The sequence below is a fragment of the Oncorhynchus kisutch genome, unplaced genomic scaffold (assembly GCF_002021735.2).
Source record: "Oncorhynchus kisutch isolate 150728-3 unplaced genomic scaffold, Okis_V2 Okis04b-Okis11a_hom, whole genome shotgun sequence".
In the NCBI taxonomy this organism is placed as follows: domain Eukaryota; kingdom Metazoa; phylum Chordata; class Actinopteri; order Salmoniformes; family Salmonidae; genus Oncorhynchus; species Oncorhynchus kisutch.
Genome location: NW_022261981.1, coordinates 6,096,014 through 6,108,513, shown reverse-complemented (window position 1 = coordinate 6,108,513; position 12,500 = coordinate 6,096,014). Strand labels below are relative to the sequence as shown.

The following is a 12,500-nucleotide window of genomic DNA, read 5'->3' as shown; positions in this document are numbered from 1 at the left end:
GGGTGGTGTTAATGAGGTCAACCGGTGGCCCTACAGGGTGGTGTTAATGAGGCCAACCGGTGGCCCTACAGGGTGGTGTTAATGAGGCCAGCCGGTGGCCCTACAGGGTGGTGTTAATGAGGTCAACCGGTGGCCCTACAGGGTGGTGTTAATGAGGTCAACCGGTGGCCCTACAGGGTGGTGTTAATGAGGCCAGCCGGTGGCCCTACAGGGTGGTGTTAATGAGGCCAGCCGGTGGCCCTACAGGGTGGTGTTAATGAGGCCAGCCGGTGGCCCTACAGGGTGGTGTTAATGAGGCCAGCCGGTGGCCCTACAGGGTGGTGTTAATGAGGCCAACCGGTGGCCCTACAGGGTGGTGTTAATGAGGCCAGCCGGTGGCCCTACAGGGTGGTGTTAATGAGGCCAACCGGTGGCCCTACAGGGTGGTGTTAATGAGGCCAGCCGGTGGCCCTACAGGGTGGTGTTAATGAGGCCAGCCGGTGGCCCTACAGGGTGGTGTTAATGAGGCCAGCCGGTGGCCCTACAGGGTGGTGTTAATGAGGCCAGCCGGTGGCCCTACAGGGTGGTGTTAATGAGGCCAGCCGGTGGCCCTACAGGGTGGTGTTAATGAGGCCAGCCGGTGGCCCTACAGGGTGGTGTTAATGAGGCCAACCGGTGGCCCTACAGGGTGGTGTTAATGAGGCCAACCGGTGGCCCTACAGGGTGGTGTTAATGAGGCCAACCGGTGGCCCTACAGGCTGGTGTTAATGAGGCCAGCCGGTGGCCCTACAGGGTGGCGTTAATGAGGCCAACCGGTGGCCCTACAGGGTGGTGTTAATGAGGTCAACCAGTGGCCCTACTGGGTGGTGTTAATGAGGCCAACCGGTGGCCCTACAGGGTGGTGTTAATGAGGCCAGCCGGTGGCCCTACAGGGTGGTGTTAATGAGGCCAACCGGTGGCCCTACAGGGTGGTGTTAATGAGGTCAACCGGTGGCCCTACAGGGTGGTGTTAATGAGGCCAGCCGGTGGCCCTACAGGGTGGTGTTAATGAGGCCAGCCGGTGGCCCTACAGGGTGGTGTTAATGAGGCCAGCCGGTGGCCCTACAGGGTGGTGTTAATGAGGCCAGCCGGTGGCCCTACAGGGTGGTGTTAATGAGGCCAGCCGGTGGCCCTACAGGGTGGTGTTAATGAGGCCAGCCGGTGGCTCTACAGGGTGGTGTTAATGAGGCCAGCCGGTGGCCCTACAGGGTGGTGTTAATGAGGTCAACCGGTGGCCCTACAGGGTGGTGTTAATGAGGTCAACCGGTGGCCCTACAGGGTGGTGTTAATGAGGTCAACCGGTGGCCCTACAGGGTGGTGTTAATGAGGCCAACCGGTGGCCCTACAGGGTGGTGTTAATGAGGCCAACCGGTGGCCCTACAGGGTGGTGTTAATGAGGCCAGCCGGTGGACCTACAGGGTGGTGTTAATGAGGCCAGCCGGTGGCCCTACAGGGTGGTGTTAATGAGGCCAGCCGGTGGCCCTACAGGGTGGTGTTAATGAGGCCAGCCGGTGGCCCTACAGGGTGGTGTTAATGAGGCCAGCCGGTGGCCCTACAGGGTGGTGTTAATGAGGCCAGCCGGTGGCCCTACAGGGTGGTGTTAATGAGGTCAACCGGTGGCCCTACAGGGTGGTGTTAATGAGGTCAACCGGTGGCCCTACAGGGTGGTGTTAATGAGGCCAACCGGTGGCCCTACAGGGTGGTGTTAATGAGGCCAGCCGGTGGCCCTACAGGGTGGTGTTAATGAGGCCAACCGGTGGCCCTACAGGTTGGCGTTAATGAGGCCAACCGGTGGCCCTACAGGGTGGCGTTAATGAGGCCAACCGGTGGCCCTACAGGGTGGTGTTAATGAGGCCAACTGGTGGCCCTACAGGGTGGTGTTAATGAGGCCAGCCGGTGGCCCTACAGGGTGGTGTTAATGAGGTCAACCGGTGGCCCTACAGGGTGGTGTTAATGAGGCCAACCGGTGGCCCTACAGGGTGGTGTTAATGAGGCCAACCGGTGGCCCTACAGGGTGGTGTTAATGAGGCCAACCGGTGGCCCTACAGGGTGGTGTTAATGAGGTCAACCGGTGGCTTCGGCAACCCAGGGGTTAAATACGTCATTGGCTGGGACACACCTGTGACCAGACCCTTGTCTAGAGTATACTCTGTAGTGAAGCTCTATACTCTGTGGTGAAGCTCTATGCTGGGACACACCTGTGTCCAGGCCCTTGTCTAGAGTATACTCTGTGGTGAAGCTCTATGCTGGGACCCACCTGTGTCCAGGCCCTTGTCTAGAGTATACTCTGTGGTGAAGCTCTATGCTGGGACCCACCTGTGTCCAGGCCCTTGTCTAGAGTATACTCTGTAGTGAAGCTCTATACTGGGACCCACCTGTGTCCAGGCCCTTGTCTAGAGTATACTCTGTGGTGAAGCTCTATTCTGGGACCCACCTGTGTCCAGGCCCTTGTCTAGAGTATACTCTGTGATGAAGCTCTATACTGGGACCCACCTGTGTCCAGGCCCTTGTCTAGAGTATACTCTGTGGTGAAGCTCTATGCTGGGACCCACCTGTGTCCAGGCCCTTGTCTAGAGTATACTCTGTAGTGAAGCTCTATACTGGGACCCACCTGTGTCCAGGCCCTTGTCTAGAGTATACTCTGTAGTGAAGCTCTATGCTGGGACCCACCGGTGTCCAGGCCCTTGTCTAGAGTATACTCTGTGGTGAAGCTCTATTCTGGGACCCACCTGTGTCCAGGCCCTTGTCTAGAGTACACTCTGTAGTGAAGCTCTATGCTGGGACCCACCTGTGTCCAGGCCCTTGTCTAGAGTATACTCTGTGGTGAAGCTCTATGCTGGGACCCACCTGTGACCAGGCCCCTGTCCTCCACTGTGCAGGGCAGGCAGAGGGGTTACAGACCTTCCTGGTCTCAGGCTTGTCCTCTGTACAGTACTTAGTGTGGACCGTCCGGTTGGTGCCGTTGTGGAGGGCCTGCATACACTGAACAACCCTGGACTGGTAGCCAATCTTCCCACACGTCTTACTGCACAGGTTCCACTCCTCCACCAACCACCTGGGAGAGGAGGGAGAGAAAGGGAGGGAGGGAGGGAGAGGGAGGGAGAGAGAGGGAGGGAGGATTGGGGGCAGACAGAATAAGAGAGGGGGGGGGGGCAGACAGAACAAGAGAGAGGAGAGCAGACAGAGCAAGAGAGAGCACATTTTTTAAATCTGTCCACTACTGGGAATGACTAGGTTATTATCTCATTATTCAATCTGTCCACTACTGGGAATGACTAGGTTATTATCTCATTATTCAATCTGTCCACTACTGAGAATGACTAGGTTATCATCTCATTATTCAATCTGTCCACTACTGGGAATGACTAGGTTATTATCTCATTATTCAATCTGTCCACTACTGGGAATGACTAGGTTATTATCTCATTATTCAATCAGTCCACTACTGGGAACGACTAGGTTATTATCTCATTATTCAATCTGTCCATTACTGGGAACGACTAGGTTATTATCTCATTATTCAATCTGTCCACAACTGGGAACGACTAGGTTATTATCTCATTATTCAATCTGTCCACTACTGGGAACGACTAGGTTATTATCTCATTATTCAATCTGTCCACTACTGGGAACGACTAGGTTATTATCTCATTATTCAATCAGTCCACTACTGAGAATGACTAGGTTAGTCATTCAGACAGAGTGCATTAGCTTCAGTCCCTCTTCGAGAGGAAGTGTCCCTTAGCGCGATGATGATGATGATGATGAAATGGATGCTCTCCTATCAACATGGCTCGGACATGGACAGAGAAAGGATAGAGGGGGAGAGTGAAGGGGAGAGGAGCTTCAGTCCCTCTTCGAGAGGAAGTGTCCCTTAGAGCGATGATGATGATGATGAAATGGATGCTCTCCTATCAACATGGCTCGAACATGGACAGAAAGGATAGAGGGGGAGAGTGAAGGGGAGAGGAGCTCACGTTGGCTGGCTGCACTCGTTCACGTTGCACCTCTTCCGGATGGGTTTGGGCTTCTTGCTGGTTTCACAGAGGTTCCGGTGCACCAGTCGACTGTCGCTCTTCCTCCTGCATCCGTATTTGGTGTACTGTATACCTGCCAGACGGTCCAATTAAATGGGTTTAGTACAATCTGTTGTAACATCTGACAAAAACATAACATTTTCTAATTTATACTGTAAATCATTTTACAGAAAGAAAATGCAGGTGGCCGTATGTACTAAGACTGGAGAGAGAGCGTGTGCGCACACACACACACACACACACACACACACACACACACACACACACACACACACACACACACACACACACACACACACACACACACACACACACACACACACACAATGACAGAGCAACAGGGTAGGAGGAACCATTTGAATGTGAATGTGTCAGAGGCCCCTGAGCAGCATGCCCCGAGGACATTTAGGCTCTGCTCTGCATCAACCAGGTTGGGACAATAGCACCAACCCATAGCAGGTTGCCAGGTTGGGACAATCGCACAAACCCACAGCAGGTTGCCAGGTTGGGCCAATAACACGAACCCACAGCAGGTTGCCAGGTTGGGCCAATAGCACCAACCCACAGCAGGTTGCCAGGTTGGGCCAATAGCACCAACCCACAGAAGGTTGCCAGGTTGGGTCAATAGCACCAACCCATAGCAGGTTGCCAGGTTGGGCCAATAGCACCAACCCACAGCAGGTTGCCAGGTTGGGACAATAGCACCAACCCACAGCAGGTTGCCAGGTTGGGCCAATAGCACCAACCCACAGCAGGTTGCCAGGGTGGGTCAATAGCACCAACCCATAGCAGGTTGCCAGGTTGGGCCAATAGCACCAACCCACAGCAGGTTGCCAGGTTGGGCCAATAGCACCAACCCACAGCAAGGGTACTTGGCAGGCCAGGCACAAATGGAAACAACCATCAGGGACCTTTCTGTAGCAGGTGAGATTGAATTAATCTGGTCTAAAGAGCCTCTCCACAACCAGCCCCCCCTCCCCCCACACACAGAGAATCCACCTGGTCTAAAGAGCCGCTCCACAACCAACCCCACCCCCCACACACAGAGAATCCACCTGGTCTAAAGAGCCGCTCCACAACCAACCCCACCCCCCACACACAGAGAATCCACCTGGTCTAAAGAGCCGCTCCACAACCAACCCCACCCCCCACACACAGAGTATCCACCTGGTCTAAAGAGCCACTCCACAACCAACCCCACCCCCCACACACAGAGTATCCACCTGGTCTAAAGAGCCACTCCACAACCAACCCCACCCCCCACACACAGAGAATCCACCTGGTCTAAAGAGCCGCTCCACAACCAGCCCCCCCTCCCCCCACACACAGAGAATCCACCTGGTCTAAAGAGCCGCTTCACAACCAGGCCCCCCCATACACACACCTCCCCCACAGGGTTTAGAGCACTGCGACCAACTCTTCAGGGCCCACTCGTAGGTATCCAGCTCGGCCAGGAGAACGTTGTTATTGGTGATGACCGGCAGCAGGTCCTCATGGATAATGTACTTATATGTCAGACTGATCTTAGTGTCCTCCTCCTGTGGAATGACCTAGAAGAGGACAGGGAGAAAGAGGACACGATGACAGAGAGAGAGACACAGGGAGAAAGAGGACACGATGACAGAGAGAGAGAGAGACAGGGAGAACGAGAGTGAGAGAAAGACAGAGAGAGAGAAAGAGAAAGATAAACAATTGATTCCCATTCAAAATCCTATTTTCCCTAATCCCTAAACCTAACCCTTAACCTAAGTCTGACCTTAACATTAACCCCAAATCCTAACCCCAAACCTAAGCCTAAGATCCTAAGCCTAAAATAGCTTTTTTCCTTGTGGGGACAGGTGAAGATAGTAAAACCAAAATCACACACACACACACACACACACACACACACACACACACACACACACACACACACACACACACACACACACACACACACACACACACACACACACACACACACACACACACACACACACACACACACACACACACACACACACACACAGTGGACAATAGTGCTGAGCAATTAACCAACATTTCAGATTTTTTTCCGATTATTAAACAACTAATTCACCAACGTCAGTTCAATTACTTGAATTCCATTTTGTTCCGTTATTTGTGAACCCAATGCACATTTCCTCTAGAGGGAAATCAAATCATTCACAAGAGAACTCATCTCAAGAACTAAGTGGGATGATGGGCTGAAGGGAGATGCAGTTTTTCATGAAGCAAATTTTCAACCTAGTTCAGCACAGAAACGTGGTAATTAACTACAATGACCATAATCCCTTGCGGCAGTTTTCCCCCCAGTTTAGGCAGAGATACATACACTTTTACTCCTGCTACGTTTGGTTAGATACACACAGACCACATGAGGGAGGAATGTACACAACAAGAGGGACAGACAGTTGGTGAACGTTTACCTGAACTACTTTGAAGAACTAGTCAAATGATTTCTACAGACAGCTCTGTAGCTTACTTAGGCAGGCTAGCCTAGCTAAACAGGATGACTACAGACAGCTCTGCAGCTTACTTAGGCAGGCTAGCCTAGCTAAACAGGATGACTACAGACAGCTCTGCAGCTTACTTAGGCAGGCTAGCCTAGCTAAACAGGATGACTACTGTCAGCTCTGCAGCTTACTTAGGCAGGCTAGCCTAGCTAAACAGGATGACTACAGACAGCTCTGCAGCTTACTTAGGCAGGCTAGCCTAGCTAAACAGGATGACTACTGTCAGCTCTGCAGCTTACTTAGGCAGGCTAGCCTAGCTAAACAGGATGACTACAGACAGCTCTGCAGCTTACTTAGGCAGGCTAGCCTAGCTAAACAGGATGACTACTGTCAGCTCTGCAGCTTACTTAGGCAGGCTAGCCTAGCTAAACAGGATGACTACAGACAGCTCTGCAGCTTACTTAGGCAGGCTAGCCTAGCTAAACAGGATGACTACAGACAACTCTGCAGTATATTTAGGCAGGTTAGCCTAGCTAGATAGGATGACTACAGACAGCTCTGCAGCATATTTAGGCAGGCTAGCCTAGCTAGATAGGATGACGGCTGACTGCTACTGCCAGAGATGATGAGTTTAAGGAATGAAAAATATTAAAGTCATTAAATTAAAACTAAATAAATATACACAACTGAATATTTTATTGTTTAATAGTCATTTCCTATTTTTCTAATGATGTCTACCCAATGTGGACCTGACAGAGACAATGGAATATTTTCAATGCTTTGGCAATTACATTTGTACTATTTTTGGCTTTGTAATTTCCATTAAAAGGTCACTATATCATAATACATTTAATGTTATCAAAACCGAAATCGAAAACCACAATATTTTGTTTTACTAATCGTACCGAAACCGATCTAGAAAAACACTAATTACCACTAGTGGACAATCAAAGATGATTAAAATCACAGTGAAGGTGCTCCACTGTCTTTCTAGGGGACTGACTGGAGTGTGTAGTTGAACCTCAACGTGAACCATTGGGAACGGAGTCCTGTATCTTCTGACCACATGCTGCTGTGTCGGATAGTGATCATTTGGGTCGGCCTGTTTTGGGTAAAATGAGAATTGAGGCGATGCACACCTGCACCCCAACTGTCACTTGTCAATGTTTAAAAATTCAGCCTGTATGTGTGTGTGTGTGTGGGGGTGCACGTGTCTGGGTGTGTATGTGTGTGTGTGTGGGTGCATGTGTCTGGGTGTGTATGTGTGTGTGTGGGTGCACGTGTCTGGGTGTGTATGTGTGTGTGTGTGTGTGGGTGCACGTGTCTGGGTGTGTATGTGTGTGTGTGTGTGTGTGCGTGCATGTGTCTGGGTGTGTGTGTGTGCACGTGTCTGGGTGTGTGTGTGTGTGCACGTGTCTGGGTGTGTATGTGTGTGTCTGAGTGTGCGTCTTACTAGATCCATCAGTTTCGTCTTCTTACCAGAACAACGATGCCCTCGTGAAGGGGGCCGATTGTTTTCAGGGTTTCTTTCTCGCCGCTTCCGAAGACGTACTCCCACTCCAAACCGCTGTCGATGAAGGTTCTGGACTTGGCATCTCCACTTTTTGCGTTCAATATGAAGCTGCCTGTGACTTGATTCTTAACAGCTGTGAAACACAAAGAAAAACGTCTGATTCACAATGTGTTTTCATCCGTTGGATAGTCTGACAGGACCAGCACAGCAGAAACAGGCTATACAGAGGGGGGGGGGGGGGGGGGGTGACCAACTGTTCCAACCCGCGTATGTGGGGCGGCAGGGTAGCCTAGTGGTTAGAGTGTAGGGGCGGCAGGGTAGCCTAGTGGTTAGAGTGTAGGGACGGCAGGTAGCCTAGTGGTTAGAGTGTAGGGGCGGCAGGGTAGCCTAGTGGTTAGAGTGTAGGGGCGGCAGGGTAGCCTAGTGGTTAGAGTGTAGGGGGGGCAGGGTAGCCTAGTGGTTAGAGTGTAGGGCCGGCAGGGTAGCCTAGTGGTTAGAGTGTAGGGACGGCAGGGTAGCCTAGTGGTTAGAGTGTAGGGGCGGCAGGGTAGCCTAGTGGTTAGAGTGTAGGGGCGGCAGGGTGGCCTAGTGGTTAGAGTGTAGGGGCGGCAGGGTAGCCTAGTGGTTAGAGTGTAGGGGCGGCAGGGTAGCCTAGTGGTTAGAGTGTAGGGGCGGCAGGGTAGCCTAGTGGTTAGAGTGTAGGGGCGGCAGGGTAGCCTAGTGGTTAGAGTGTAGGGGCGGCAGGGTAGCCTAGTGGTTAGAGTGTATGGACGGCAGGGTAGCCATGTGGTTAGAGTGTAGGGACGGCAGGGTAGCCTAGTGGTTAGAGTGTAGGGGCGGCAGTTAGCCTAGTGGTTAGAGTGTAGGGGCGGCAGGGTAGCCTAGTGGTTAGAGCGTTGGACTAGTAACTGGAAAGTTGCAAGTTCAAATCCCCGAGCTGACAAGGTACAAATCTGTCGTTCTGTCCCTGAACAGGCAGTTAACCCACTGTTCCTCAGCCGTCATTGAAATTAAGAATGTGTGTGTGTGTGTGTGTGTTCAACTAGAATTCCATGACAATCGTCTTCCATTGGAAACACACATTCGCTACATTCAATTTCAGGAAACTCTAAACTTTTCTATAACAGTAATGACATTCGAATTCTTACTGAGAGAGCAGAGCAACGATAGAAGTTTACAGCCGTTATATGACATTGCTTCAGGGCTGCATAAAAGGTTCAATCTGCGATAGCTACCGTTGTTCAGTGTTCATTTCAAATAGAGATCTATACAGTGCCTTGCGAAAGTATTCGGCCCCCTTGAACTTTGCGACCTTTTGCCACATTTCAGGCTTCAAACAGAAAGATATAAAACTGTATTTTTTTGTGAAGAATCAACAACAAGTGGGACACAATCATGAAGTGGAACGACATTTATTGGATATTTCAAACTTTTTTAACAAATCCAAAACTGAAAAATTGGGCGTGCAAAATTATTCAGCCCCTTTACTTTCAGATAACTAAGGTCAGGGTGTGACAGTAATGAGGCAGAGACCACACTGTATCTGTCCAACACCATGGTACCATGTCTACTGCCCCTCTTCATCTGCTGCCCACCCACTCTCCTGTTTATGCTCTGTCTCTATATTATGTTAGATAAACTCTGTACACACACACACACACACACACACACACACACACACACACACACACACACACACACACACACACACACACACACACACACACACACAGACACACACTCACCAGACACTGCGGGCCCTGCTAGACATGATTAGCATTTCAAAAATGAAAATATCTGATGTCTGGTCCGAGCTGGCGAGCATTACTAACAGGCTAAAACTCTACAGGGCTAATTGGTGACAGTCAAAAGATCTGCAGTCATGCACTGCTGACGATCATACAGGAAATGTGTGTGGGTGGGGTTGTGTGTGTGTGTGTGTGTGTGTGTGTGTGTGTGTGTGTGTGTGTGTGTGTGTGTGTGTGTGTGTGTGTGTGTGTGTGTGTGAGTTCTGTAGTCATGCTCTGCGGATGTCCCTACTGTAAATGTACACTACTTGGCCAAAAGCTTGTTGAATATCTCATTGGAGTTGGTCCCTCCCTTTGCTGCTATAACAGCCTCCACTCTTCTGGGAAGGCTTTCCACTAGATGTTGGAACATTGCTGCTATAACAGCCTCCACTCTTCTGGGAAGGCTTTCCACTAGATGTTGGAACATTGCTGCTATAACAGCCTCCACTCTTTTGGGAAGGCTTTCCACTAGATGTTGGAACATTGCTGCTATAACAGCCTCCACTCTTTTGGGAAGGTTTTCCACTAGATGTTGGAACATTGCTGCTGTAACAGCCTCCACTCTTCTGGGAAGGCTTTCCACTAGATGTTGGAACATTGCTGCTATAACAGCCTCCACTCTTCTGGGAAGGCTTTCCACTAGATGTTGGAACATTGCTGCTATAACAGCCTACACTCTTTTGGGAAGGCTTTCCACTAGATGTTGGAACATTGCTGTGTGGACTTGCTTCCATTCAGCCACAAGAGCATTAGTGAGGTCGGGCACTGATGTTGGGTGATTAGGTCTGGCTCACAGTCGTCATTCCAATTCATCCCAAAGGTGTTTTATCCTGCTGTAACGAGACACACTTACCAATTATGTGGGAGGAAGTCTCATTCTCCTCTATAACGATGTGTCGGGCACCGATCGGAATATCAAACATCTTCAGCATGCCTATAGGACAACACAACAAGACAATATGAAACATCTTCAGCATGTCTATAGGACAACACAACAAGACAATATGAAACATCTTCAGCATGCCTATAGGACAACACAACAAGACAATATGAAACATCTTCAGCATGCCTATAGGACAACACAACAAGACAATATGAAACATCTTCAGCATGCCTATAGGACAACACAACAAGACAATATGAAACATCTTCAGCATGCCTATAGGACAACACAACAAGACAATATGAAACATCTTCAGCATGCCTATAGGACAACACAACAAGACAATATGAAACATCTTCAGCATGTCTATAGGATAACAAGACAATATGAAACATCTTCAGCATGCCTATAGGACAACACAACAAGACAATATGAAACATCTTCAGCATGCCTATAGGACAACACAACAAGACAATATGAAACATCTTCAGCATGCCTATAGGACAACACAACAAGACAATATGAAACATCTTCAGCATGCCTATAGGACAACACAACAAGACAATATGAAACATCTTCAGCATGTCTATAGGATAACAAGACAATATGAAACATCTTCAGCATGCCTATAGGACAACACAACAAGACAATATGAAACATCTTCAGCATGCCTATAGGACAACACAACAAGACAATATGAAACATCTTCAGCATGCCTATAGGACAACACAACAAGACAATATGAAACATCTTCAGCATGCCTATAGGACAACACAACAAGACAATATGAAACATCTTCAGCATGTCTATAGGATAACACAACAAGACAATATGAAACATCTTCAGCATGTCTATAGGACAACACAACAAGACAATATGAAACATCTTCAGCATGCCTATAGGACAACACAACAAGACAATATGAAACATCTTCAGCATGCCTATAGGACAACACAACAAGACAATATGAAACATCTTCAGCATGCCTATAGGACAACACAACAAGACAATATGAAACATCTTCAGCATGCCTATAGGACAACACAACAAGACAACGGGTTGGTCAGTGAGTTAATCCAATGAGCCACAGAATAACAACAGACCAGGGACGATGTCTATCATAGGTTTCAGAGTAGCAGTGCTGATCTAGGATCAGGTCCCCCCCCCCCCTGTCCATGTAACCTTATTCATTGTTATCTAAAAGACCAAAGTCCTACTCTGAGAGCCATGATACAGACAACCCCAGGCCTACTAGTGACTCTAACAGAGGAGAAACATGTCTAATTATACTGTTGTGTGTGTGAACCGGTGATAGCAGTGTTTTGTGTTTAGTCTGTGTGCATGTCAAGGGCTGTAGCTGGGTGAACACAGGGTGACTAAAATAGTGTGTCGTGGATTCACCTGCCGCTGACTCTTATCAAGAGTCAAGAGTCACCAACTGGGAATTCATAACACAGTGCGACGCACATTACACTCTTAGAACCAAGGGTTCCAAAGGGGTTCTTCAGCTGTCCCCATAGGAGAAACCTTTATGGTTCCAGGTGGAACTATTTTTGAGTTCCAGGTAGAACCCTTTTTGAGTTCCAGGTAGAACCCTTTTTGAGTTCCAGGTAGAACCCTTTTTGAGTTCCAGGTGGAACTATTTTTGGATTCCACCGTAGAACCCTGTGTGGAAAGGGTTCTACATGGAACTCAAAAGGGTTCTTCAGCTGTCCCCATAGGAGAAACCTTTATGGTTCCAGGTAGAACCCTTTTTGAGTTCCAGGTGGAACTATTTTTGGATTCCACCGTAGAACCCTGTGTGGA

At 49.4% G+C, this 12,500-nt stretch overlaps 1 protein-coding gene across 3 annotated transcripts in view; it reads right to left on the bottom strand.

Annotated features, from left to right (window-relative positions):
- LOC109885929 (A disintegrin and metalloproteinase with thrombospondin motifs 3) overlaps positions 1–12,500 on the bottom strand; it is a 151,047-nt gene that overhangs the window by 11,903 nt on the left and 126,644 nt on the right. For all 3 annotated transcript variants that reach the window (XM_031813113.1, XM_031813112.1, XM_031813111.1), the window contains exons 15-19: positions 10,665–10,745; positions 7,988–8,154; positions 5,440–5,605; positions 3,996–4,128; positions 2,866–3,073 (exon numbers count right to left, since the gene is read on the bottom strand). In XM_031813113.1, coding sequence (XP_031668973.1) covers positions 2,866–3,073; positions 3,996–4,128; positions 5,440–5,605; positions 7,988–8,154; positions 10,665–10,745 — 755 coding nt within the window. The remainder of the gene's footprint in view (positions 1–2,865; positions 3,074–3,995; positions 4,129–5,439; positions 5,606–7,987; positions 8,155–10,664; positions 10,746–12,500) is intronic.